Source organism: Hirundo rustica, chromosome 9, assembly GCF_015227805.2.
Source record: "Hirundo rustica isolate bHirRus1 chromosome 9, bHirRus1.pri.v3, whole genome shotgun sequence".
Classification (NCBI taxonomy): Eukaryota; Metazoa; Chordata; class Aves; order Passeriformes; family Hirundinidae; genus Hirundo; species Hirundo rustica.
This window is the reverse complement of record NC_053458.1, coordinates 11,800,882-11,826,208: the sequence shown is the minus strand read 5'-3', so window position 1 is coordinate 11,826,208 and position 25,327 is coordinate 11,800,882. Positions and strand designations below refer to the sequence as shown.

At 36.3% G+C, this 25,327-nt stretch overlaps 1 protein-coding gene across 4 annotated transcripts in view; it reads left to right on the top strand.

Moving 5' to 3' along the window:
• ZZZ3 (zinc finger ZZ-type containing 3) overlaps positions 1–25,327 on the top strand; it is a 57,444-nt gene that overhangs the window by 12,887 nt on the left and 19,230 nt on the right. For all 4 annotated transcript variants that reach the window (XM_040073178.2, XM_040073176.2, XM_040073175.2 and 1 more), the window contains exons 2-3: positions 11,108–11,260; positions 13,666–15,227. In XM_040073178.2, coding sequence (XP_039929112.1) covers positions 13,717–15,227 — 1,511 coding nt within the window. In that variant the 5' untranslated portion in view covers positions 11,108–11,260; positions 13,666–13,716. The remainder of the gene's footprint in view (positions 1–11,107; positions 11,261–13,665; positions 15,228–25,327) is intronic.

Here is a 25,327-nt window from a genome sequence, read left to right as displayed (position 1 = left end):
GTCTCCTTTTTATTTATGGAAATAGATACTATCGAGAAATTTAGATACCATAATCAGACATGTATTTTTATATAAAAGGTTAAATGTTCTAATTGCTATCCTACTAAAATGTGGTCAGAGTTTGTCCTGAATTACTAAATACTACCATAGTCATGAAGCCTATTGTCTTGAAACAAAAGAGGAAAGTCAAATCTGTGAAAAATTACTTCAGTTTCAGAAAACTAAAATGAAAAAAGGCAAAATGCTGTTTAAAACCTTGAAATTTTGTGTGTTTTATTAGGGTAGATGCAACTACAAACACACCTTTTTTACTGGAGCTGAGTATTTGCATCATCTATGACATTACAGTTGCAAAGGCATGCTTTATGCATGTAGCAGCTTTCCATCATTAATTTTACTATTAGGATTTTTTTTTCCTTCCCTGAGAAAGTATATCTTTGGCAAAGTCAGAAAAACTGAAGTAGAAGGGGGAGCTCTGAGTAAAACACAAAACATTTATTCTGCCAATAAAAAAAGGTAAAGCAATACAGGAAAAAGCCAATTGAAGGCAGAATGGAGAAAGAGTTAAAATTAAGTTGCTGTGAGAGTTGCACTGGGTATCTAAACTTGCCTTTTCTTTTTTCCCAGGTCTTTATGCTCATTTGTAAAAACGAAAGTACAGAATTCTCTTTTTACAAAAACATCAGTGGGATAACCTGAATGCTAAAAATTTATGGGAGCTCAAGGGAAGACAAGGAAAGTTCACGGAAGAGAAATTCACAGAAGTTTAGAAAATAAATAGAAATTACATATGACTTAGGAGGACTCTGAGCTAAAAATATTTGGGAGCTATAATGGTATTATACACAGAGCTCTTGCCTAACCATCTGCTTATCTCGGCTGTTGGAGACAAAGTACTGACTGCAGAGACGTGTGGCTTTGCTCTGTGTGAGAAAAGAGGCTTGGAGTTAATAATGCTGAGCATAATTGATTTGCATTTAAATTTAATGAGGAAGAAGTTTTGGAAGTGAATAGTCAATTAACATGCAGAGGGAATCAAGTGTCTCTGTGCATAGGTGACAGATACGCTCATGTGCTTAGGCAGTAATAATTATGTCCCTTTTGCTCTGTAGATGTGGTGCAACATCTCTATATCAAGAGAGATCTTTACAAAGTCCTTGATAAAGTATTCAGCTGCTGCAGTAGGGTAATAGAATCAGAAGGAATTTTTCACTTCAGAGGGAGGCTTTCATTTTATACTTGAACAGTGAGCATAGTTTTGGAAGTATATTGTCTCATGTAGTTGCAAGAAATTGTAAACTGAGTGTTGCAAAACAAAACCCCAAAGAACAATAAATTCGAAGTAGAATATCTGGGTATTCCTTATATCACAAAGTTGAATAAAGGAAGCCAAAAGAAAAGGATGTGTTGGGTAAACTGTAGTTGTATTTCAGCAGTGTGTTGACAGATTAATGGTAGGTTTAGAGTAACAGTGTAAAGTCTTAGAAATGCTTTGAAATGCATTTTAAATCTATCGAATTTGTATATTTAGCACGTTAATAAGATACCTGGAGAAGAAGCAGCTGATGTGTAGTGGTACTGTATGAAAAGTTGTACTCTCCCGGCTTAGTCTTTCAAGGGAATAAATTTGTGACTTTGAAAGATCAAGAAAGTGGGAATGAGACTATTTTGAATTTTTACTGTGCAAGGACTGTAGGAACTGCAAACCTATGAGTAAGCCTGCATCTAGATGAAAAATGAAAGTGGAGCAAGCCTAAAGGTTCTTTGTCAGTGTTTACAGGAAAAGCAAAAACCTGTAGGAAAAGAAGAAACAACTCCCTGCATTCTTACAGGGCCGTTACATTGGCAGTTAATTAAATTTAATGCCAAAGTGTTCAAATGAAAAAAAATGTTCATACTGAGAAAATAAAGAGTAACTAAAAGGCTGAAATTTTAAATATAAATGTGGGCTAGACAGAACTTCCTTTGTATTTCCAGCTGATGCTGTAAACATAGGCCAGACAGAACATAGAAATTGTGGGAAATAAATAGCAGCATATTGTTTTATCAGTGAATGTGCTGGTCTACAAAGACCTTCTGAGCACAGCAAGAGAGGAAAGCAGAATGGCAATCAAATAAAACAAAATTACATGTGATGTGGTCATAGTTCTATTTGAATTATATATATTAGACTAGAAAAGTAAATTAGGCTGCGGATGTGCTATTAAATCAAGGAAAATGTGGCTAGTGATCCTATCTGAAAGTAGTTGGGTATAAACAGTAGCAGCTAGAAAAAGGTAATGTACTAGTTGAACTGGGAGCAGTCTTACAATAAAGTCAGTGGTTTTTTTTAAATAAAGGTCTCCATTTGCAGTAGATGTGCTGTGATTAAAAGGAAGGGGGGTGTGATAGTGTTCTTATTGCAGGTTCTGTTTCCTGTGCCTGAAAACAAGAAAGCAGCTGCTCACTGCCCCTTTAAGAGCTTTTAAAAACCCCAGTTCTAATGCACTTAAAACACCTTCAGTGCTTACCAGTGGAAACTCCCAAGCCAAGTAGAATGAAATATGCGTAAGTCTTCTTAGTCAGAAAACATAAATACAGCCTGAACATATAGTGAGAACCGTCAGGCTGTAGAGGTGTATTGAAACCTCTCTGCTTAACAAGCTCAGTGTCAGTCACAGAGCAGAATTTGGAAAGCAGCTAAGAACAAGCATTTTCAGGTGCTGATAGCTACAGTTTTGACAGGATGCCCAAGCATTGGGAGATAATTTGTCTGCCTTCAAGTACTTCTAGGGAGAAAGGTGCATTCTTGGTGTAGATGATGCTGACATCCAGCTCACAGAGTAGGAACTGCTCAGAACTGCTTTGAAAGACTGCAGTGGCAAAGCTGTCACATATGGCTAAATTTGGCTGTAGTAGTGCTGTGCATTAGACCAAACTGCAGCACGAGGCAATGGAAATAAACAACATCCTATATAGAAGGCAGAAGGAGGGATAGGTCTTTTTACTGCAGATCACTGTTTTGAGAACTGCCACAATATTGAGGTTCTAGCATAGAGTACAGTACTGAAACATATCAACAGCTGTAGCACCTCAGACAGTTTCTGCAGAAAATAGATGTTTTTCTGGTTGTTCACCAGAGAAATTACTTGGTGTAATACGATTTTATTAATATGTCAAAGTCAGTTGTAAAAGAGCCAGATGAGCATTTAAAAGAGCTGGGGCTTTTATAAATCTGTCAGTCAAAAAGTGACATAAGGCAAGTCATTTACAATTGGACACAGCGATCTTAAGGGTATTTTCCAGTCTTTTTCTAGATTCTTTGGTTACTATGGTAGCAGGCTACTACTGTGTTTAAATTCAAGTCTAAAGCATACTTGGCTTATAAGCTTGTCCATTACTTTGCCATGCCCCTTGCCTGTGAGAACTCGTCTGTGTGGTGGTGGTGACTGGTGCTATGATTATACACACAGGATCAGTTGGTGTGCCAAGGGATGCCTGGAATTCTGGGAGCATGAAAATGCACCGGGTGAGAAGACACAGCACGGCCACAGCTGTGACAAACTGCATTTTTTTTTTCTTCATGGATTTTGGGATAGTTCTGCATGCCCTCCCTGCCCCCAGTCTATCCAGAATATGTTATAAGCATTTGAAGCGTGATTTAGATCAACTGTTTAGGTGTCGCTCTATTTACTGTTGTTACTAAGTAACATTTGAATCTTTAGACCAACTTAGCAATCTCCCTAAATTTACGTGACAGTAAACATCTCAGAACTGTACAGAGCTTGCAGTTTTCACAAAAATTGTAGCCCTCTTTTTAAGGGGGATTTGAGCCCAGTAGTTACCTGCTGTACATGGTTTACAAGCACTCTAGTCAGTGCATGTATGGGTTGGAATTTGCCTCCCCGTCCTTGAGGTTTGGAGATGGCCAGAGGGAGGAAAGTGAAATTTTTCAGAAAATTGGAGGTGTGATGGAATGTATGGCAGAATGGTGCCTTGTTTAGGACTACAAAGCCAGCCCATTGCTGATCTGCTTATAGAATAATGTGTATCCCATAGACTGGGAGAAAAGCCTCGACTAAGGCAAAAACATTATCAGATGGAAAATAACTGGTTAAAACAGTTTTCATGAATGTAGATGGCCGGAAAAACAGCCTTCACACTTTTTGTTTCTTTGGGGAGTGAGGGCATATTTAAAATTCGGAAGAAAAATTTAGAACAAATCATATTAATTCTGAAACAACATTGAAAATGTTTTACAGGAATGGTTGCATTCCTCATGTGTCTCTTTCCCAAACTCTGGGCTTGTATTTGCCTTAGTATAATGCAGGAGCACTTCAAAGCTCAGCCCTCTCAGGGCACCTGGTTGTGTGTGTGTGGTGCTGCTCTGAGTTGTACATCAGCCTTGGGAGGCTTCGGGAGCTGATGCTGTGATTTTGCATATAAAAACCTGTACTAATTGTTGTATTTCAAATGCATGCCCTTGACTGAAAATCATCCTGGGTAAAAATGTTCTAGACAGTATTTCAGACAATATGCACTTTACAGTGTACTTCTTAAGGTAGCATGTTCATAGTCACTGCTCCATAAGTAAATCAGAGTAGTGATTTCCAGTGTAATATTGTATAAAAATGAGGAAACTGGTTTATCCTGGGACTTTTAAGAAAAAGTAAAGAAGCATTGATTTTCTCCATCAAGTTCCTTTTCATCTGTAAACTGCTAGCAGGATTATTAAGTACTTGATGAACTCCTACAATTGCAGCCTACCTATGGGAAAAAGCAATGTCTTTTTATGCTAGATACTTTCTGTATATTGTAATAATAACTTCTTCAGGGAATAAATAATAGTTTTCCTATTTATATTAAACTGCTCTGTGTTTAAAAGATCAAATACAATTGAAGTCTTCTCCAAGAGTAACATTTTGATAAATGGTTACTGTAATTACATTAGAGTAATTAATTTTATAATGAGCTTTTCAAGAACCTGTGTGATTTAATGTATCTCAAAGATGTTAGTCACATGTTTTGGTAATCCTGCACAGGAGATACTCTTTGGATAACAGCTAATTAGCAATTGAGTGGCTTCACATGAAAAAGGCATACTATAATTTAGAGTGGGACTTTCACCTAGAACGGTAAAGTGGATTGGGTAGGTGTGGTGATAAGGATACAGAGGGATGGCCAATAAGTGAGGCTAAGCATATATATATGTATATATTTTAACTGGGAAGTTATTTACATAGTCTGGTTTTAATTTTCTTGATAAGTTAATTGTATCAGACAGTAGTGGGTTTATTGACTAAATATTAGTAAAGTAGGTTCAGTTAAGGGTGTTTACTTAAAGCTACTGTCTTTATTCAGCACAAGTGCAAATTGTATTAAATGATCATTTTTTGCATTTTTTGGTTAAGATGACATGCTAAAGATGAACACACCAGATGATGCATTGAAGTGTGGAATGTGATTTCTTGTTCCAAGGGGCTATGGTATACCACCTTACAAAGTTCACATCTTCACCTTTTCATGTGGCCATGTGATCCCATGCTTGTGCTGCAGCACGTTGTCCTTTAATATGACCCACAGGAAAACCTGATTGATCTGGAGCCAGCTGAAAAGAAAAAAAGATGATCTTTTCAACTCTGACCTATTTGTAGATTTATTTCAGAGTGTAATTCCACTATAGTTGTGTTGACAGAGTTGTCCCAGGTATTTGAGACAGGTAATTGGGATGAGTGCTGTGTGATGTGTGTAGGTGAGTTGGGACTAGGTAAAATCACAGATTCTGCCTGTTCCTTCCAGTTACTCCCAGTTCCAGTTTTCTTTTGTCACAGTTGTGATCTGTCTTCTAGCAGTTCTTCAGCATTTCCAGTCTGTCTCTTTCTCCAGTCAGCATCCACTCATTTTGCCAGTGTAGCTGCTCTCCTTACCTGTGCACTCACATTTGGCGTTCCCCTCAGCCTGCCTTCATCACAGCTCCACCAGGATTTTTGTTCTCAGGCAAACACTTCTCTATGCCGAATCCCAATTTCTTCCTCCAAGATATGGAGGAAGAAAACCTTGAAGAATCTTCAGATGTATCTTAAGCAGCAAGAAGGGTTTAAAATAATTTCCATATTTGTGCACAGAAATGAGTAATTATTTTGACTGAGAATTCAGGAGAGAGACAGCAGGGTGGGAATATCAGTCTGAGACAGATGCTTCAATGTATCATTTCAGCACAAATTCTAATTTGGCCGAGATACAAGAAACTGAAAGCAGTTTAAGTGTTTCAGGCTTTAAAGAGAAGAAATTTGATATAGTGGTTGCTTTTCTAGAGTTCTGCTGTAAAGTCACACTTGTATAATTCATATTTAGTTTTATGTGAAATAATTTTGCAATCTTATCCTGGAATGTCTGGCTGGAAGAGGAGTGATGCCTGTATCACACCCATCCTCCCAGTAAGTATCCTCATATAGGGCGCCCAGAAGAGTGAGAAATACCAGTGCTGTCAGCTGTTTTGATGTGGAAGGTGTGCAGAGGAACAGATATACCTTCCTGGTCATTGTCATACAACTTTCTGGTTTGACCTTTTTTTGTGGTTTTAGGGAAAGAGTAAGACACTGTTAGGAGAAGGTTGAGCTTTTGTTTGTTTTCATACGTCTTATTATTTAAGTATCAATTAATTTTCCCTGCCTGTTACATTTCTTTCTTCTAGAAAGAAGTAAAAATAGCTTTCCACCAGATAATTCTTTCTAAAGATTTTTTTTCCTCTTACATAAGAACAGGTTGTCTAGCCTAGAGAACCCACCTCTTTTAAAGAAGAAAAATGGCATGTTGAACTATCCATTCTGGTTCTTTGCAGTTTTAGTTTTGAGTAAAACATTTCCCTTGCTAGTTTGCATGCTTTTAAAACCTGTTGGCAAATTTTCTGTGTTATTCTATTTTTTTCTTTTACTTTCTTTATTTAATCTTAGTCTTTTATATATAAGATTAATGAAAGTAGTCCCACTCTGACAGACTGTATTTTGACCATGTGATATAATCTTTCTGTGTCAGAGACAGATGAAATCTCAGAACAGCTCCAGTAACATTTATTAATTTCTATTGCATTTAAGCTTTTGTTATAGCTTTAAGCTGCTTATTGTTACATATTATTTCAAGTAAGATCTTCGTAATGTCTTTTGGTGAAGGTTACTTCTATCATTTGAAAGTACTGCTTGTTTTGGTGTAATGTAGAATCAGAAGAATAAAATACTGTTTCCAGAAAACTGATTTCTTGCTAATGTAGTTCTGTGAAACTCAATATGTGTGGGAAGAGATGCTGGCATACTCTAGATGTGATAGACTGCTGAATATAATTTGTTAAATTAAATTCATCCCTAATTTAGTAATACCACTTTGTTAGGAAGTGATGTATTTTCTATGTGAAGATAATCCAAAATCTTGATAATATGGTGTCTGTGCAGATTCTCATCTTTTCAGAGGTGCTAATTTTTCTGTCTTGGGGAAATACTTCTATAAGGGATTAGATTCTGTTTGGATAAATAGCTGCTGCTTTCAATTTTTAAAAATGTACTGTTGTAAGTAACATTCCATTGCTCTGCAGAGAAGTTAAGAACTGCTATTTTACACCACAGAGATCCATCAGTTTTATTTATTACTTTGGGCAGCTATATATGTGTGTCACATTTGCTCTTTTAAATGGTAACTTTGCCCATAGCAGATAATTGTCTCTGAAGTAATTTGGGGATTTACTGAAGGATGGTACTAGAGAGTGCTCCTGCTATCAGATATCTACAAATGCCATATCTAAACACTAGGAATAATCTGAATCTTTATGGCTGTAGTATTGTCACTGAGCATGCTGATTGTTAGATGAGACTCAGAAGAACAAGAAGAGAACAGATTATTTCTCTTCAATATGAAGTGCTTCATTATACTCTAGATCAGATGAACACACCTGTTTTCTAGGGCTGAATTGTTGTAGAAGACTAGATACTGCCCATTTTCATCAAATAGTGACATCAAACAACTGTTGGAGACTTCTCTTGAAAATCTGTTCTCCCCTCGCCCCAGTACACCATTATTTTTTTGATTTGTTTCGTGTTGTAGGTAATGTTAATTTATCCATCTTAAGTTCCATTTATATAATTCCACCACAGTTACAGTAGAGGTGTCTGCTGGTTTCAGGTCTGGTATACACCCAGTACGTTCAGGTATTGACTGCTTCTTTTCACTGGCTCTTCTCTAGCTTAGGGCCATGTGGAACATATTTGGAACTGCAGCCATGTTTCTGAATTCCTTTAAATAATTGGGTTCATACTTAACTTTCAGATAGACAGTACCAGCATAACCCAGAAAAAAATTGGTTATTCTGCCTACTTAGGAAGGATTTTCCTTATTCTGCTGTCTTTAGGTGTTGGTTTTCATCTCCATGTAAATTTGTTTCCTTTATTGCTAGAAGTTTTCATGTGCATAGTTCAGCATTTGGTAACTTTACTAAATAAAATAGGCTTGTGGTTAAGTTAAATAAAAATTCCAGCATAATGTGAATATGGTGTGTATTGGTATAGTCTGCCTAAAGCTGAGTAAGTTTAAGGGTTCTTAAATGCAAAAATGCATACCCAGGAATGCATCATGTTGTCATGAAATGCTTGATTGTACATAATATGTACAGACAGTTTCTGCAAGCAGTTGAACTTCAGTCTCACTCTGAAGATGGTCCGTACAGGTTAATGTGTGACCATTTCCTGAATGATTTCAGCAGCAGCATTTGCTCACTGGCTTCTTACACAGGTCCTTCCCCACAAGAGACAAATTCAGAATCCCTTTCTTATTCCAGAGCTCTGGCTTTTTTATTACACTTTATTTAAACTGTAACTTCTTAATTTTTAGTGAGCTCTGCAGACCACTGCGTTGTTTCTTAGCCGATTATCACTCTTCAAACTTTTAGTCTTCGTTGCAGTATTCCAGCATTCTTTCTTAAATGTTGATGTGGTTCCCTAAAGCAAGGCTTTTAGATCTAAAAGCTTATTTAGTTTCTCTTGCACTCTGTATTCCAACTCATAAATAGCTTCTAAAATGAGGTGTGTCCAAAACATTAAATTACTCTTCTATTGAATTTCTCTGCCACAGAAGATGTGGTTGTTCTAAGGGAAAAATGTCATTGTAATTGATTATGCAATGTAAAGGAATTATAGTTAATTTTCAAGACAGTTTTTCCAAGGAAACTTCTGGGAAAAATATGTAGTTGTTTGCTTGTTAAGCCCTTGTGAATGTTGTTTCCTAGGTTTTAAGTGCAATTAAGGTGCCCTCATTTCACTGTATCCTGATTAAGGTTTCCTGTTTTTTAAATTGTTATTTCCTCCTCCATCCCTGCAAACTGCTATCAGACAAAAAATTCTGACTAAGTAATACTTTTTTTACCCACCTTGGTTTTTTCTTTTTGATATTTGCACAATCTTTTTGCTGCGTCTAAAACTTCAGCTGTCCCCAAAGGCAAATAGATACAGCAGGGGTTGTGTCTTTCCTACTGTGAGTAAAATAGGGTTGTTTTGGGCAAAAGAAAATCAGGAGTGATGAGGTGTACAAATCTGACAAAATACTGACATTACTATTCCAGCCATTCCTGAAACAACTTTTTCATATGTTCTTTACTTAGGACTGGTAGAGGGATTAGAAATTATGAGATTAGGCCACCTTCTGATTGGCTCACTGTTAAATTTGGTTTAAATGTTTTTTTGTTTAAATGTATTTTGTATTTTTAAAAAGTTGCCTAGCTAGTATTTTTATTGGGTATGTTGTTATTCCGCAGAAATTGGTCGAACTGTGTCGTATTTTTGGTGTCTCCAGATGCATCAGTTAAAGGGACCTTTAGGAAAGGCAACAATATGGATTAAGAGTAACATGCATTTTCAAGTGCTTGTCTTTGCCTTCTTGTTCTTCGGTTCTTTGTCTTATTATGATGATAGTTCTCTGCTGTTTGTTAAATTGAGAAATCCCAGTGAATAAATGAAACCTGATTTGATTTAGTTATCCACATAATAGAATTTATGATACTTCATGTAGCATCACTGTAGAAACATCTTCTGTTACTGAATTTCACTGCAATTAGACATAATTAATCTCTTCTCCTCTTATGCAGCTCAGTTTGTATTTTGAATTGGTAACTTAATGGTGAATTAATTTTCTTTTCTTACCAGTATGAAATCCTAAGTACGTTGAAAGTAATTTCCAGTAATTTAAATATAAAAACTGTGTAGAATGAAGAATATGGAGGAACCTGTTAGCTTGTGTTTTAGATCATGAAGTTTTGATCATCCATCAAGATGAAAATAAGATCATTTGTATGAAGTCAACGGAATATGAAGAAAGCTTCAATAACTACTGTTCTTTAGTGAATTATGATGCCTTCCTAGTACTAGATGTTCTTAAGTTAAATGTGATTGCTGGTGTGTTTTTTCAAGTAGTAGCTTGGTCGTTGGCACAGATGCCCAATTGGAGACGACTGAAAGCACTGTGTGACTTTTGGATCTCTAGATGTATTCTGTCTTTCAGTATCCAAAATATTTCACGTCCACTACGAACAAGGTGCTGTGTATTGTTTTCCATGGATGAAGAATAGGTCTAATGTGAACTCTAGAAAGCATTCTAGTCCCATTGTATAGATGAAGGTTATTCAGGGATTAGGAGACAATATGAGTTTAGAGGTCTGCTCAGTTAATTAAAATTAGATAGAGTTTTTAACTGTGTATCTAATTATAAAATACATTTGACAGTGCATTTCATAATTCATTAGTTGTAGTAGTACCTTTCACTACTTGTTTTCTTGTGTCTCTTCAAATACCTTCTGAAATTTGAACACTCTGATGTCACTCCTGTGGATTCATTTGCTTGCACATTAAATGTGTGATACAGTGAATCACTTAGAAACTAGCAAGAAAGATGTTTTACATTTAAAACCTAAATTAACATTTCACATTCTTAATTATTTTAGAACATATTGTTTCTTCTTTCAGTAGGACACTTTTAAAGTTTATAATTTCTTCTTTAAAAAGCTGTTACTCTTTGTATGTCCTGTTGCGTTCTTCTTAATTTTCAGTGAGGTTATTTAAATGTTTTATTGATATCTTTGTCTTTTTCTCAACAGTTTTCAAAATCTGGTAATGTGATGGCATAAACTAGTAAAGCATTTGGATTACATGATGGATATCAGCAATGGTGATTGATACTATTTGAGTGGTGCAGTAAGAGTCTGCTGTATGAAATGGTGGAAGTTTATATTTCTTCTACTTTTGCAATGGTAAGTTTTTTTACTTACTAAGGAAATAATAACTTTTTTTCTTGTCATGTAAGGTGTATTTCTTTAGAAAGTACCATATCAGCAAATCAGTAAAGCTTTCTCTCTTACAAACAATTTCTGAAGTCCATTGAGCTCAGCACTAATTACTAACCAAAGTATACATCTGAATTTGGTTTAGGTTATATTATTGGTATTGATTTGAAATGTCAGTTACTCAGCCCTAATGTGTGCTAGCTTTAATTAGAATAGCTATGGAGAAATGGAATATGTAAATAAACTCAGTTTTTGATGTTTGGGTTCAACCCCAAATGAGATCACTCTCCAGGTGGTATTGAGCTTGTGTGCAAAGAGGGAGAATATGCGGGCCAGTTTATCCATGTGGAAAATAGGTGTAAAAACCATTATAGAAAGCACATAGTGTTTTGCTCTCTTCAGTCAGCTGCTGATGCTTGACCATTTGCTGCTTGACGTACTAATTGTATTTTCTCTTAAGGCAGAGTGTGTTAGAGAGCTCACACTTGTTTAATTTTAAGTGGACAGAATGAAAGCACTGCAGCATCTCTTTAGATGTATTTTCAGGAATACAAACAGTGCACCTTTCAAAGCGTTCATCTAAGGCAGCAGGAATAGCTAACAAGCAGGAGGATTGTAGCAGCACAGATACATTTGTTTTTGAGAACATTTGAAATTTTCACTTTATAATTGTCTTTTTCTTCATTGCACAAAATGATGAGCTGTCATAAACAGTTGTGTATGGAGCTATACCATATGTATATAAAATTATGTGCTTTCTTCTGCAGTTTTGTCCAGAGCTACACCAAGCAATACTGTTAGGATACATTGCTTTCCTTTAGAAATACTGCTTGCATTGTGAATTCCTAAACACACAATACAGTAAATATGGGTAAATGTTAAACAGAACTGTGTTGGATGAGAGTGTACTAGTCTTGTCCCATTCTCTTTCCTCTGCTAGGACCATCTGACACTTAAATAGTAGATTTGGTAGAATTTATGAATTTATGTTCTTTTTTTTCCCCTTTGCTGAAAATGAAAAACACCTCTTGAAACAATTTTTTCCATTTATTCTTTTCAGCATTTCCAAGTAATGAGTGAAAGATTTAACTCCATATTTAAAATTTGTAGTCTTCACATCATATGACAGTTGAACGGGTTTGTTCATTCCTAAATCTGGAATTTAGGTAGATGAAAAAGGGAAGGTGTGCCATTATGCACAAATATGAATCTGTTCATTAGCAAGGTTATTATGACACATCTGTGGTGATATGGAGGTTGACACATTAAACTTTTAAATCGATAGAAGGGTAAGAGTGAACTGAGTTATCTTAAAAATTATTTTGAGATACAGGGCAGGTCAAATACTACATTTCACCATGCAGTGTGAAATATGGGCATTCTGAAATGGGATGTTTCAAACTTATCTTTGAGTCTGAATTTACTTAAATCTGATGTGAGTGATGATTTATCTCACCAGCTGAGAGGGAAACAGCCTTCCAATACCTCAGAGGAGATTCCTGATAGAGCCAAGCTTTTGTTGTCATAAGTGATACAGAAGTAGGAGAGGCATCACCTGGGTATAAGAAAAAATATTTTTGCTTTAAGGACGAACAGGTTTCCCAGAGAAGTTGTAGAATATCTGTACTCTGTTTTTTTCAAGACTCAGCTGGATAATGTTCCATGTAACTAAATCTGAATTTAGGCCTCATGTTCATTGGAATGGGAGGTTGGATAGGATTGCCTCCCAAAGGCCTTTCCAGCTGGAATGATTTTATGATTCTGATTCAGAAATTTTGTTTTATTTCAGTTTTAATAATAGTAACGGTAAGTATTTTTTACTCGTGTGCTTTGTTGTTTTTTTAATTTCCTGCTAAATTAGAATTGCAGTTCTGTTATTTATGAGATATTTGATTTTTCTTTAAGCAACAACTGAGTAAGCAAATGCAATTTTAATGGTTTACTTCTTAGTCTGTGAAACCATGGAACTGGGATATTGAGAATGCAATCTCATACCTTTTACTTGAACAAACAAATTTAAATAATAATACCAGCACATTATAACATATGTACAGTACATAGAAATAGTGTATTTTAGTAACTAGAGCCTAACTGGGACATTCCAGCCTTACATAAGGCATAAATATGAGCAACACTAGCACAAGTACTAAAGCCAGAACAACCACAAATACCAAGTCAGCTACTTTGTAGTTGAGATGGAAAAATTTAATGCTCTAAAGAAATACCACGGAAAGAAGCAGTATGAATACATTGAATGGGCTTATTCAGTTTTACATTGGTACATTTGTGATGACACATTCTTCAGGTTTGCTTGTCTCTAGATGTTTTTTAAATTTTGTTTTATGACTGTTTTGTTTACATTTTTTTCGAAGGTTTCCCAGTGAGTGGATCATGATGAACATACTATAGGGACTTGCCATAGTATGGCTGCTTCTCGATCTACTCGTGTTACAAGATCTACAGTGGGTTTAAATGGTTTGGATGAAAATTTTTGTGGTAGAACATTAAGGAACCGTAGTATTGCTCATCCGGAGGAAGTCTCACCCCATCCTCAAATCCGATCCAGGTCACCAAAGAAGAGGCCAGAATCTGTGCAAACTCAGAAGGGCAGCAACGGTGGCAGAACTACTGATTTGAAACAGCAGAGTGCTCGGGAGTCATGGGTGAGCCCTAGGAAGAGAGGGCTGTCCACTTCGGAGAAGGATAATGGTGATAAGCAAACTGTGGAAAATAGTGAAAAAAAACAAGCAGAACCTGTTTCACCAGTTTTGAAAAGAATTAAGCGGTGTCTACGTTCGGAGGCACCCAACAGTTCTGAAGAAGACGTGCCCACTAAGGCAGAGAAGGAGTCATTGGAGCATAAAAGCTTGGTGTCGGACAATGATGCAGCCTCCACGGGGACTAAGCGAGCTTGTCGATGTCTTATATTGGATGATTGTGAGAAAAGGGAAGTTAAAAAGGTGAATGTCTGTGCAGAAGGGTTTAATAATTCTGCAGTAGTTGAAGAGGTTGCAGGTTATCAGACTGTCAATGGAGTTGGTGAGAGAGACTCAAATTCTCTTAACTGTGATGACTGTCAGCTTGATGGGAACGCTAAGCAAAACAGTGCTGGTTCCTGTACGCCCAAGGACAAAACAGTAGCAGAAAACGGAAACTCATTTGCCCATTCTTCCTTGTTGCTTAATAGCAGCAAAGAGGACAGTGTTGTAGACCATTATGTGCCTTGCACAAACTCCCAAGAACAGGTAAAGTTAGAGGACCACAAACCAATAAACGACTGCTTGCCTGAGGAGCATGCTAATCAGGCATTTGAGCCAGCTACAGGGTCCTTTTCTGAAATCCAGTCATCTTTGTTAAGGGATTCGGAGGAGGAGGTGGATGTTGTAGGAGATAGCAGTGCCTCTAAGGAACAGTGTGCTGAAAACACCAATAGCAACCTGAATACTCACCATGACAGTGCATCAATCTCAGGTGAACCTGAACCACATTCTTCGGTGCTGAACTGTGTTTCAGCTCAGATGACAAATATGTTGGAACTTCAAGAACACAGATACACGTTGAGAACTTCACCACGAAGGGCTGCCCCTGCCAGAAGTAGCCCTACTAAAAATAACTCTCCTTGTAGAGAAAACGGACAGGTTGAGGAAAATAATCTTAGTCCTACTGAAAAGAATGTACCTATAGGTATTAATAATATCAATGGATCTCCCAAAAAGTCCGAAGAAATCAAACAGAATGAAAAAGAGAGAAATAGTAATACAGGGGATCACGGGAGTGATGGACTAAGGAAGCCACTTTCTGAGTCTAGGCTTGTTGCTGGATATGTACCGCCTGCCAAAGAGAGTGCCAACATCCACACTGCAGAGGAGGATGAGGAAGAGCCTGATGTGTATTACTTTGAGTCAGATCATGTGGCATTGAAACACAACAAAGAGTATGTGTAACTATGGTAACCATGAATTCTGCTTTTGTTTCTTACCAAAAATATATTATTATTACAGAAATTATTAAGTATTTGCCGTACTTCCACAAAAAATTAAGTGCTTTATAATTTTCATACTCTTCGGTCTTAATTTTTCTTGTTTCTACCTCAAACAAAATTAAACTCTATTTAATATGCAGTATGGTACAGCAATGTGGTTTATACATTTCTAGCAACCAGGATTCTTGAGCCAGAACTTGGGTTTTTTGCGTTTCTTTGGGTTTTTGTTTCTTTAAAAACGCATCCGTAATTTATTTTCCCTTAAAAACTAGCTGGAAGGAAAACCAAAGGAATTATAACCTTTAATTAGAGTTCAGTAATTTATCTGGGTATCCAATAGACACTGCAGATACAGCTTATGCCATTGGCATTCTGCTGTACATAAAAGTTAAAGTTAGATACTTTTTTCAGAGTGTCATGGGAAAGAACTCAGCATTATTGTATTCAGGAAGATGAATTGATCAAATGCAGCAACTTTCTCCAAAGTAAATTATGCCTACATTGTTATTTATATTAATTACATGTAAATAGAGGATGATGATTTTTATTACTACTCTTATTATTATGTTCTGAGTCGTTTTTATGTTTATCATCTGAATGTCTGTAAGTAGAACTGTGGTAACTATACCTTGTGGTAAATGTGCAAGAGATTTTTAAAACAAAAGGGCGATTCACTGAAAGATGTTTTTGTGGAGAAAATTTGTCTTCAAGTAGATCAGGACAGTTTTTTATTTCACAGTCTTTGTAATGATATTTTGAGTCCTGTGTTTTGCTGTTTAGTAGGTGTTCTGAAAGGCCAAGTGCAGATGATCTTCAGTCTGCTTTGCATGGAGGGGTAAAGCACTGATAGTAGTTCGGTGTAAATGTAGTAAATGTTCACAGCACAATTACTGTGAATCTGGGGCACAAGGCACAGATGATTGTTTAATCCAGTATGACTGGATTTTTGATATTAGAGTTGCAATGTTTATATAGTGAAATTTGGTTCAGTATTGGACATGAATAAATCATTTTAATCAGAAATAATTGAATTCGAGCATGGGTTAGACAAACTGTGATTTCAGAATAATGATCAAATACTTGCAGCTTCAGCCATCAGTCCAAAGTGGACGCTTTTCCCAGTAGATAGAAAGAAAATTACAAATGGGGAAAATGGACTATTGTCTTTTGACTCTCTTAGGATGATTTTGGATCTGTATGTAATATGACTTCATCTGATGTTAGTGCACAGATTCATTAGTAATGTGGTGTGATGTCAGGGGTTGTATTTGTTAGAAAAAAATACTGTAAAAATAACAGTAGTTTTTTCTATTCTTGAACACAAATCTAAATTGTCCTTGGAAATTTCAAGTGTGTGCTCTAGTGTTAGCTTTTGAACATAGAGTTCTGAAGAAGTGGGTAGCTGCTGTTCAGATTGGCAGCCTGTTTGTGAGACCTTGTTGGGGAGCTTTTGAAATTGCGAGTAACACTTGGTAACTTGCTACTAACTTGTTGCTGAATGCAGAATTCCAAAAGAAGTGGTTATTGTTTTAATTATGTCTTATATTTCTACTTTCCCAAAGGGAAGCATGCTGCTGGGGGGAGGGAGTGTTAGCTGTATCTTCTCCTAATTTAAAAAAATTTTGATAGAACTGAAAAATTACAGGCCATCCTTTTTTGTTGCTTATGTTTGTAAGAAAATAGGTCTGGTATATTGATGGTTCTGTATGGTAATAGTATCCTTCTAAAGAACTTAAGTCAATATTTTGACATATGAGTGCAGTTGTCATTTATCCAGAATTTCATACTTCCAGAGTAAATCAAGTGCAGTGCACTATATCCTCTATCAAGTTTTAAAAATAGCTAAGTTCATTAGAGCATACTCTTAATTCATGTGTTTAACAGTTTTTGAATAGTGTCTTAATTATACCCTTATTTAATCTCTTTTGGTATTTACTTTCTAAAGGGTTAAACTAAAACAAAAAAAAAAAAAAAAAAAAACTAAAAAAACAAAAAAAAAAAAAAAAACAAAAAAAAACAAAAAAAAAAAAAAAAAAAACAAAACACCACAAAACCAAAACAAACAAACAAAACCCCCTGATTGGTCATGCAAAGAATTCCAGGGTTCCCGTGCAATTACTGTATGTTTAGCAGGAGGTAAAGGATTTTTTTGCTTTGTGGTAGTTCTGGCTAGGCCAAGCGTTCTGGTGTTCTGCATATCACTTCTTCAGATGGTCCAGTTTTGGTTTTTCTGTCCTTCAGCAGTTTGGAAGTAGTATGGATGATTTTTTTCTCTGGTTCATGTTTCTGTTCTCTCTTAAAAGCCAGTTCAGGGAGACATTAGCATCTTGGCTAGTTTGAGGAGGCAGATTTCTCCAAGAAGGCATTAGTATAATTCTCTGGATTGTTCCACAGCAGAAAAAAATACATTCCTCTGTGTCATAGAAGCAATTTTATATGGCTGTAAACGTATATTATGTCTTGTTGCATTACATAGCTTGGTGACATACACATTCATACAATTGATTTTCATTTCAAGAAATTATTGTGACTTTGATAAAATATGGATATACCAAAACCTTTAAGAGCTGTTGATAAAACTTGCAATAAGAAAAAAAAACTAAATGTAAATTGGAGTATTTCTGTATGAATTTTACTGCTTTTTGAATCTTAACATGTTTAAACAATATTCATATATTAATATTTCTGGGAAAACTGGATGATGCAATAGAATAAATAACTATCACAGATGAATATTAATCAGAGAGAAGGCTGAAATGATGGATGTTCTTTATTAAAATAGAACTGTCCTACAAAGACGGAGATGAGATCTCTAAGCAGAAGTTTTATCATAACAGGCATTTTTGTAGATAATAACAGACTGATCTGGGGGTTGTAAGTTGTGAAGTGTTGTTAATGTTTTCTGTTGCTACACACAGAACTGGAATTTTTGTGTACTGTAACTGCTCTCAGAAAAGTACGGTTTGGTGTATATTTGAGAATTCTGTTTCTCTGTTTCTGTGTTCTAGCTCAGAAACATTTGCATTTTCTCCTGAGATACTTTCATCAAGACTGAGCTTCTTGATTTAAAACTTTCTACACTCCTGAATTTTATATTCTGTGCTTAATATTTTGCATATGTCTTTCCTCAGGCATTTCTCATATTTCTTTGCTGTATCTTTTTATACTGTAGTTCTATCTCATACTGCAGCAGCATACTTTAATTTTCTGTCTGGTGCAGCATTTTATTCTCAGTACTTTCTGCCTTTGTCCAGTGTATCATTTAGTGCCCCTTTTTGGTTTTATTTTTTCTTTTTCTTCCTCTGTATTTCCTTTGGAGATTTGCAATGTTTGGCAGGTATTAGCTTGCAGAAAGGGACAATCCTCATTTGACTCTTAGTCCAGGGTTCTAGATGAAAATGTGATTGAGGAATTGAGGTTTCACATGCATGTAATGTGTTACAGAATGCATTTCTAGGACTCTATACAGTTGGCTTTACAGGAGCCATTTAGACCTGGAGGCAAGATCACTGAAATAAAACCTTATGCATGAGCAGTTCCCTACAGGCATTTAATTCTAAGAGTTAGGACCTTATTCAGTAGATAGGTATTTTCATGTATCTTTATTACTTGATAATATTTAAAATTATAACAGATGCACTGGCATTCAAAGTGAAGACAGATCAAATGAGGATTTTAATACATCTCTTAAAACCCAATTTTGTGGATCCTTACCTCCAATGGGTTGTGTTGTTGCAGAGATCTTGGAAACACAGACAATGGTGCAGGATCATGCAGCGATCAGATTTACAAATGCTTAACAATTGATGATAATACTGTTTATGTCTTTGGAGTCACCTTTAATATTATGTGAATGTGAGAAAGAAAAGAAACATTTTTAGCATTTCCTGTGGCATGAGGTTTGTATTTTATTTAGTCACAAATTTTCTGCTTAAAGAATCAAATTAAAGCAGTATAAAAGTTCATCTTGCTGCATATGAATTGTTAGAATAGGACTTGGTGCACCTTGCCATACCAGTTATTTGAGAACTGCATTAAACACAATCTTCTTAAAGTGTAACTGTAGCATCCTCTTTCTAAATTTCTAGTTTTTCTAACTTTGCCTGCACCATGTTTTTTCCTTAACCTGAAAAGATAAAAATACCATGACTGTCTTCGAATATATTGGCTAATAATCATAGATCAGTTTTATAAATAAAGCCTGTACATACAGCTATGTGTCTCCAAATCAAAGTTAAATTGATCACACAGTAGGGATTTATTTCAATGCATACTTAAGTCTTAACATTCCTTTATAATGATGTCATGTAGCTGTGAGTAGCTGATAATTCATTTTCCTGAGATGTCAGTTTTAGTCTGGGGGAGCTTTGTTTCTGACTTTGTTTCATCTCAAGGAATAAAGGGAATTGGTGTAAATCAAGTTAATTTTCATAGTTGCAGTTTTAATCCATAGCTCTGAGTCATTTGTAGAATTTATCACCAATATAAAAGAATTGATGAAGTATATGCAATTCTAGTGAAGAAAAAGAGAAGTTAATAATTTTAGAAAACCAGGTGTAAATGCTATATGTATTGGATTACAATGTGATTTAATTCATCCTTTGTTTCGCAAAACTGGTGTGGCGTACAGTGATATTTTTCTTAAATTACCTATTAAGGTAAAACTAAAACATGAAATGTCATTGTTTCTACAGAGAGTAGTTTCTATTGTCTGGTAGATTGGTCTGTATTCTAAGTAACCAAAACCAAGATTGGCTTTAAGTAAAATCATGTAGAAGTTGGATGCTGCAGGTGGTTGATGCACAAAATAGAAAAGACGGGGCAGTAGTGTACTGGCCCAGCAGAGCTGTGTGCACAGTAAGGCTCTGGCTGTGGTTTTGGCTGCTGACACAAGGACGCTTAGAAGCAGTAAATTGTGGTTATACCAGTTATGTCGGTGTAAAGTTGTGCGGTGGAACAAGGAATAAATTAATGTTACCATAATTGCCTACTTGGTAGGGATTGCTAAAATATTATTAAGCATAATGATGCCACCACAAAGACAAGAACAAAGTGACTGCCATTTGCTTTGGGAATGGATTCTCTTTATTTGTCAGTTTTAACTAACCCAGCTTGAAATTGCTTCATTACTAATTTCAAGTTTTTGTTCTGGTCTTTTCTGAAGAAGTTTTGACATCACCAGCATGAACTGCAAAACTGATCAGCAGTATCTTTTTTAAAAATAAATTGTGCAAGCAATACATACTGTTCAAGCTTCTTTCAGTCAGCAGTGAGTCCTAATCAATACATGCATTTGAGAGTTGGAAAGGTCCTACTCTTTGGTTTCCTTTATACTTTGTTCTTGGTAGGAATAGCTAGCTGATATTTCATTTTTTGTTATTGCACATCTTTATTTTGCTTTGGGTAGCTCAAAGTAAAAATATTGCTGCTGTTTTCTATAGCAATCTTTGGAAGTTTATGCTTCCTTAGACAAGGACCAGCTGTGTTTGTCCATGGTTTATTATAGTGAGTACTAATAAAAATACATTCAGCCACTCATGATTGTAGATCATATTCTTGTAATTCTGTTCTAATGTTCAGTATCACTGTAACATATTGAGGAGAATATGTTAATTTGTTCCTATAGCAAGAATATGCACCTGAATAATTGAGTTATATGTGTGTCTTGTTTGGGTGAAAACCTGCAGAAGCTAATGTAGAGTGAGTTGAAGAAGTTCAGTAATCGGTGTTGTCAGCTTTCTCTGCTTGTTTTGTCAGAGGATTTCTGTGCAGCTGGGTCAGTTTCAAGGGACCATGGGTCGCTCTTATTTTGTCTGTGGAATAAAGCTTCTTCTGAACGGTTGCTTTCCCAGCGTCTTTCTAGAAATGATTGTCCAGGTGGGCATGCTGGAGGGCTTACTTTCCCTCAGTGAAGGAATTGAAACCATTCTCATTAGAGATGATGAGAGGGAAGGAGAAAAAGTTAGGGATGTGCTGTCAGTCTGTCTTTCTGTGCCTTTTGTGAAGAAAACAATTTCTGTCATTATCTCATGTCAATACAAGCCTGGAAAATAGAGGAGTGACAGGGGACCTGTATCTTTTTCCCTACTGAATGTTACTGTCCTGCAGGCAAATGGTTTAGAGTGCCATCAGTATCAAAAGACTGTATTAAACTGTGTTAACTGGGAGAGGACTGATGGGTGCTGTTTTGTTGACAAGACTGAAACAAGTTCCAAACTTGTTTAGAGGCACAGAGACCTAATTGCTAATAAAAATTCAGAAAAGTTGCTGGAAATGTGGGTATTTGACAAGGGTGCGTTTGTACTGCTAATATTAAATCCTGCTGAATGCATTGGACAGCTCTTGACAAGAATGAAGCCTCTAGAAATATGAGTGGGTGTTTTGTTTCTGGGGAAGAGTTAAGAATTTAAGAGAGAAGGACGTCCCAAGTTGATAAGCAATAAAATACTATTCAGATGGTCGAAACACAAAATCTGAAGCTGTGAAAGTTGAAAGAAAGGTAAAATTTGAGTGGAAAATGGTTCTTTTGCATCCAGGTAAATTACTGCAGAAGAACTTGCTTTTTTGCTGTAGGATTTGTTGGGTTTTTAAAAATGTCCTTTAAAAATGTGCTTTTTGGATTAGTTCTGTTCTGTTACAAATAGGTGTGAGGCTGACCTTCAGAAATTTTGCTTTGTGTTCCGTTCCTGGCACAGTAGACTTGAAGAAGCCTTTTAATGTGTACTTTAGTTGTATAACATAGAGATGCAGTTTAATTATTTATTTACCTTTGAAATACTTTAAGATGTCTGAAGCATGAATATTAAATATGCGTGGTGAAAGTACAGTAAATGACAGTCTGTGTAAAGAGATTAAGCCAGAGTAGAAAGCAGTTTAATAAAGAGTTGCTGAAAGAGCTGTAAATGGATTACCCTGGTCATAGTGTCTGAGCATTAAGTAGGTAAAATCCCACCATATGCTGCTTCCTCCAGGCAAAGGTGCTTTTACAAGCCCTGACGGGAGCTGATGTATGGATGCTCTTATTGATTGTACCCTTAAACTCCTTTCTGTTTCTGAAGGGAGATCAGAGAAGGGCCATTCTGCATCAGTCTCTTGTACTTTCTCATTGCTGTCCTGTCCTCCACACGTCCAGCGCTGAATCCCAGACTCTTCCAAGAGCAATTAGAGACTTTTTAAAATCTTAGTTATACATCAGAATAATTTGCAAGAAACTCTGCAGTGTCAGAATTACTGTGTTGTGACACTGGCAAAGACTTCGAGCCAAGCTTAAGAGCTGGGAGCATTTTCTGTTATATCTGAACTCAAACAAACAGAGCCCAAACGAAAAAACCACACATCTTTGAAATGACAGGATAGTGTTTGATCTGATGCTCAGGTTTCTCTAGGGAGCGAATCTCTTCTACAGCTCCTTGGGTGACTTGGAAATTCCAAGTGCAATTAATGTTTCCCTTTTCCTACATAATTTGTGGTCTTACAAGATGTTTAATATCCAATACCTTCTCATCTTAGCATGGAGTAAGAGAATTTTTTTTTTTAAATAGCTGTTAGTAGACCAAAATCCAGAGTAATAAGTGACCTTGGTCTGGGAGAGGAGGTTGTAATCTGTACTTTGCTGGAGTGCCAGCAGATGGCAATGAAACAAAGACTTGCTCAAATCCTCCCAGTCACTAATAACCAGTTTTGTGTCACAGCTCTTGGAAATACAAAATAACAAGGGTTTTTTCTATGTATATTTTAGCTGTGCTTTATTATGAGACCTGTATACACCCTTGTGTGAAAGAGTTCCTACCTGCACAAGAAGTAATGAGTATTTCTAAATTAGGGTACACATTTTTAGTGTCAGAGCCCTCCCGAATTGATGGGGACTGTACATTTTAACATACTGTGAACTATATAACTGGAGAAGTGAAGTTAGATTTGGGAATGGAAATTGATGACCACCAGCTGTGCAGCATTTTAGAAGAGGACAAATCACTTCTTTTTAATTATGCATCCAAGTACATATCTTTGCAAGGTACTGAGTGATGTAAGGCAAGTGTAGCTGCCAAAGTAATTTCAAGAGACTCTGTATATTGATTTTGAGTTGTTGTTATCAACACCCACATTATTTCCCCAACTAATTTGATTTAGCTACCTAAAAGTTAAAAGCTTCATTTTGTACTGTCAGTTGCTCACATCATTTGTTCAGCTAAGGCTTAAAGTACGGGATGATCTTCTCTTCAAGGGAGAGGAAACCTGCAGAAACCATGGAGGGACTCTGTGACTGACAGACTCTTACTGTAAAAACGAAATTACTTATTTAAAAATGCTGAAAGTTGTGGCCCCTTTTATAGGTCAGTGCCAAGTCATTTAGTATAAAAAACAAGGGTTAACTTAAGAAACATGCAGTTGTTAAGCCAGATTGAGTCCATATTCATATAGTTTTTTCTAAAGGCTGCTGTTAGGTCCTGACATAGACAAACTAAAATCTGTGATATGACTCTGAGTACCCTGATTTGGAAATGTAAATGCTATTAGAATGGAAAGAATGGCAGGGAGAAGCATTTTGAAAGTAGATCTCAGTAAATTGGATCAGAATGGACATGGGTCTCATTAAGGCAATAGCTATGCTATTCCCAAGTTTTGTAACAGGCAAGAGAGGAGGCTGCCGTGTTCCTAATCACTATTAGAACAAGATTAATGGAAATTAATTGTGTAAGAACTAATTGCTTATGGCATGACTTCCAGAAATCTGACTCTGCTCTGTGATAATTACTTCATGGAGCAGCCCAAAAGAGTGGAGTACTTATCACTGCAAAAGAAAAACTGAATCAGCTGGAATTCCTGCTGATCAGCATCAATCTGTAAGAAGTAGCTTTCCTTTTTTAAGTATCAGTCCCTCAAACCCCATGCTAATCAAGGTTTTTCAGCAGAGATTCTGAAGCTGTTTCTGTGCTATGCTGCATGAATCGAGTGTTAATTTGGAAGATTCCTTGCAATTAACATGATCTAAGAACTTGCAAGAGTATTTCAATATTGGGATTATGGAAATAGAATTACATTCTTTGGAGTGAAAGTTTTCTTGCAGAGAAAACTGCTTTGGGTTTTGTATGTGCTAACAATTTAGTATTTAGCACTGAGGAAAGTGTAACTTCAGACAGTGGAAGGGACCTGTCTGTGAGTTTACTCAAGAGTGGTTTTGGGTTTGGGATGTGGGATAATTTTCCTTGGTAATTTCTGATCTTTCAGAGAAGATGATGTAGAGGTGGTTGCTCTTTGAGTGCCTGCTTGAAGGATGGAGCTGGTGTTGCAGCAGGTTAATGAGCTACTTTCTCTTTTATTAGGCTTTCAGTTTTGGAGAATTTTAACACAACTGCAGGAGGTAGTTTGGAGCTGGAAAGATAGAGGTGAGAATTGGTAGCCACTTTTTAAAATAGTCCTGGAAATGATTCATTCACATGATCTCTTGCATAATGCAGCAGGAGCATGGTGGTAGTGTTAAAGACTGTGGGGCCAGAATTGACAGAGGCTTCAAGAAAGGGTTCTGTGTGTGTGTTGTGTAGCTTGCTGCTTTTTCAGAGAGATACTTGGCGTTATTACAGCCCTATAGGGCCAGAGAGCCTGTACAAACCTGTGGAAATAGTTGTTCGAAACTTAAAAGAACATTTGAAAGGTCCTGTTGAAGTTGAAAGGGATGTGCAGTGATTTGGGGAGAATGCAGTTCTGCAGCAAGTCCCAGAATATGGAGTATGCAAACTATGTATTTCAGGACTAGTATTTTCAAATTTTTTTTCTAGGCAATGAATGATCCCCAAATCCCCATTTTTGTGTATTTCAGTACCTCTGATACTCACTTAATAAAACTGCAGTCTTATTCTTGGGCTTTAGAGTATATTAATTCATTAAAACTGAATATGGAAGTTAAAGTAAATAGCTTCAAGTTAATCTATATCTTAGTAGAGATACGAAAAAGCGCTGGGAAGCCTTTTAGTCTGAAGAGTTGGTTCAAAACCCCCTTTTCTCCAGTTATAATGCTAGTCTGTAGCCACAGATCAGTATTATGTGACGTGTTT